The sequence below is a fragment of the Psammomys obesus genome, unplaced genomic scaffold, assembly GCF_907164565.1.
Source record: "Psammomys obesus unplaced genomic scaffold, mPsaObe1.curated_primary_1811, whole genome shotgun sequence".
Taxonomy (NCBI): Eukaryota; Metazoa; Chordata; class Mammalia; order Rodentia; family Muridae; genus Psammomys; species Psammomys obesus.
Window position 1 is genome coordinate 38,659 of NW_026595297.1, and position 2,883 is coordinate 41,541.

A 2,883-nucleotide genomic window follows, 5' to 3' on the forward strand; every position below is an offset into this window, starting at 1 on the left:
TGTGGGAAAAAGCTTTAATAACAGAGTCTATGTGATTTTATGGGCAACCAATTAGTGAGTCATTTAACCTTCTTTACTCAATATTCCACTCAGAAAGATAAATCCAAAAATGCAACCTCTTATACTGACCAACATAACTAAGTACAAATGAAGTCAATGGTGTATCCCCTTAGCATGCTGCGGTGTATGTCAGTAAAAACAGGCCCTCCCCGCCCCAGCCCTGGCAAACAGATAAATGATTGTGCACTGCGTGATGATACCTTTAGGTGAGAACTTTGGTTCATGCAGTTGGCTGCTACACAGACGTTGCACCCAAAACCCGCAGCCCTGGCACCCAAAGTCAAGTCAATGGTGGTAGCTCTTGATTTCAGCCATGTTCCTTCCACAAGACCAGGTGAATACTGTGGTCAGGCATGCTGGTGGCAAAGACTAAGCCTGTGTCATTGTGCCCATCTAGTCCATTCAGCCAGGATGATTCGCCTGCCAGGAAGCTGGAGCCTCTCTTTGATTTCCTGTATTCTGGCAGAGGCCAGCGGCTAATTAGGGTCTCTGTCCTCAAGTCCATGATGTATAGGTAGTGGTTGTCAAACAGCAGGGCAAAGACATCTCCAAAGCCAAGCAAGGCCAAGTTTGCTACCTCAGGTGTCTTGATGACCCTACGAGGAGGAAAGTTTGGGGTCATGAGGCAGAAGGCATCTTTGCTATAGCAACTTAAAACTCCCAAACCACTAAGAATTTTTGATAAAAAGAAAACTGAAGACAAAGATCAGCCACTTATAAAAAGGAGGGGCAAGCAGAGGCAAGGTGGGGTTTGATCAGTTTGTAAAAACACAGAATATCCATCCGGGCCTGAAAGATCTAACAGATGAACTTAACATTCTCATTTTAAAAACCATTTTATTTAATCATTTGCATTCTTATTTTAAGACATAGGAACTGAAGCCCAGGCAAGGATTCAAAGTCCTATCAATTACGAATGAAAACTAGAGAGATGGAACTCAAAGTCCTATGAGTATAACCAGATCCCATATAAGCTGACTTTGAATTTGTCATTTATAAAAACAGTAACAGCAATGTTCAGTCTATTCTATTCTATTCTATTCTATTCTATTCTATTCTATTCTATTCTATTCTATTCTATTCTATTCTATTCTATGTTTCCTAAATTATTCTATGGAATACTAACTAAACTGTTAATAGGGTGTGCAGTACTAGAGACTATACTCAAACACGCCAACGTAAACTTCAATTCCTAGGAAGGATCAACAGTATTCAGTGGGACACAAAACTGTCATTGAAACAGATTATGAAATTTCTTTGGAGGAAATGAATCATAGTTTAACTGGTTACTAGTCAACATGAGGCCACTTACTGACTAGACTGTACTGGAAGTCAGGACCAAATAACAATGTATAAGCGCAACTGACAATGAAGTCGAATTTAAAATATTAGATCTGGCTGGGTATGGTGGTGCATGTCTTTAATTCCAGCACTTGGGAGATAGAGACAGGTGGATTCCTAAGTTTGAGGCCAGCCTGGTCTACAGAGAGAGTTCCAGGACAGCCATGACTACACAGAGAAACCCTGTCTTGAATCCCCCCTCCAACACACACAAAATAGACCTAAGGAGGTTAGAAAGGTCTTCCTATCTATGCCTCTCATTCTCCAGAAAACAGGTCTTGAATCCTAAAAGGGAAGAAGGGGCTTAGCAATTCCGAGTAAGGGAGGGGTGAGTTTTGATCTTCAGGTTTCACTGTATGATATTTTCTCACTTGCTTCTTTTTTTTTGTTTTGTTTTGTTGTCTGAGACAGGGCTTCTCTGTGTAGCCTTGGCTGGCCTGGACTCACACTGTGGACCAGGCTGACCTCAAACTCACAGAGATCCGCCTGCCTCCTGAGTATTGGTATTAAAGGCATGCTCCACCATGCCCAGCTTCTCCCTTGCTTCTAAAACATTTGCCTGAGTGCTATACTTAATATATAACCCTGTTGTTAACTGATGTAGTGCTTTCCAAAAGAAGACACTGACTGCACACTCAGATATTTAGTTTTCTCTTTACACTGCTGAACTATACAGACTTTCAAAGGCAGAGCACATGGCCGGCCCAAGGAAACATTACCTGAGAATATCATAACTGGCAAAGTCCCACTGGTACAGACCAAGGGCTGAACTACAGACAATGTACTTTCCATCAAAATGAAGTCTTGGCTGCAGGCAGATACTTCTATCCTCAGAGACAGACAACGTCTTTAAGCACTTACAATTGATTTCTCTTCCAATTGGCCAAATCTAAAACAACAACAAAAACAAAAGGGAGATTATTACTAAAGAAATGCTAGTGCTTCTACAGTGTGGCTTGAAGAAAAAGTGTGGAATATACAGTGCCAAGACTCCTGTTTTAGTCAGGTCATAGGCTGTAAGCCTGCACTCTGTGATCAGAGGTAAAATATTTAACCTTTCTGACTGAAGATAATGCTCACCAGAAAGGTGGTTTAAAATTTCAATGAAAACGTGAGTGTCTTGTAAATTGTTGGAAATTGGTTAAATGCCAACAAATGGTTGGCAAATTGTTAAAACAAAGTTTCTTTATTATGGCTTAGATCTGAGAACTGAGGAAGGTAGGAGGTATAAGCCTTACAAGAAGAGTCTTAGTGCTTAGGATGCTAAGGCAGGAGGATTGCAAGTTTGAGGTCAGTCTGGGCTACATGGCTGATCCCTCTCAAAGTATAAAAACAAGGAACAGTAAGAACGTGTGGGAAATGACTTTATTCTTTCTCTTTTGTATGTGTACAAGCCACTGTTCTTACACAGGTCTGAGTTCATGTGAAGCCTGAGGTTGCTGTTGGATGTCTTCCTCGGTCACTGTCTGCCCCATTTTCTGA

The 2,883-nt window shown here is 41.2% G+C and overlaps 1 protein-coding gene across 1 annotated transcript; it reads right to left on the reverse strand.

The window, feature by feature from the left end:
* LOC129685687 (F-box/WD repeat-containing protein 2) lies at window positions 1-2,290 on the reverse strand (the record flags this gene model as incomplete). The annotated part of the gene is given in 2 exon segments (XM_055619195.1): window positions 1-656; window positions 2,121-2,290. Coding segments are annotated over 2 exon segments (459 nt in total), but the record flags the coding sequence as incomplete, so codon positions are not given.
* Between the last annotated feature and the right edge of the window lie 593 nt (window positions 2,291-2,883).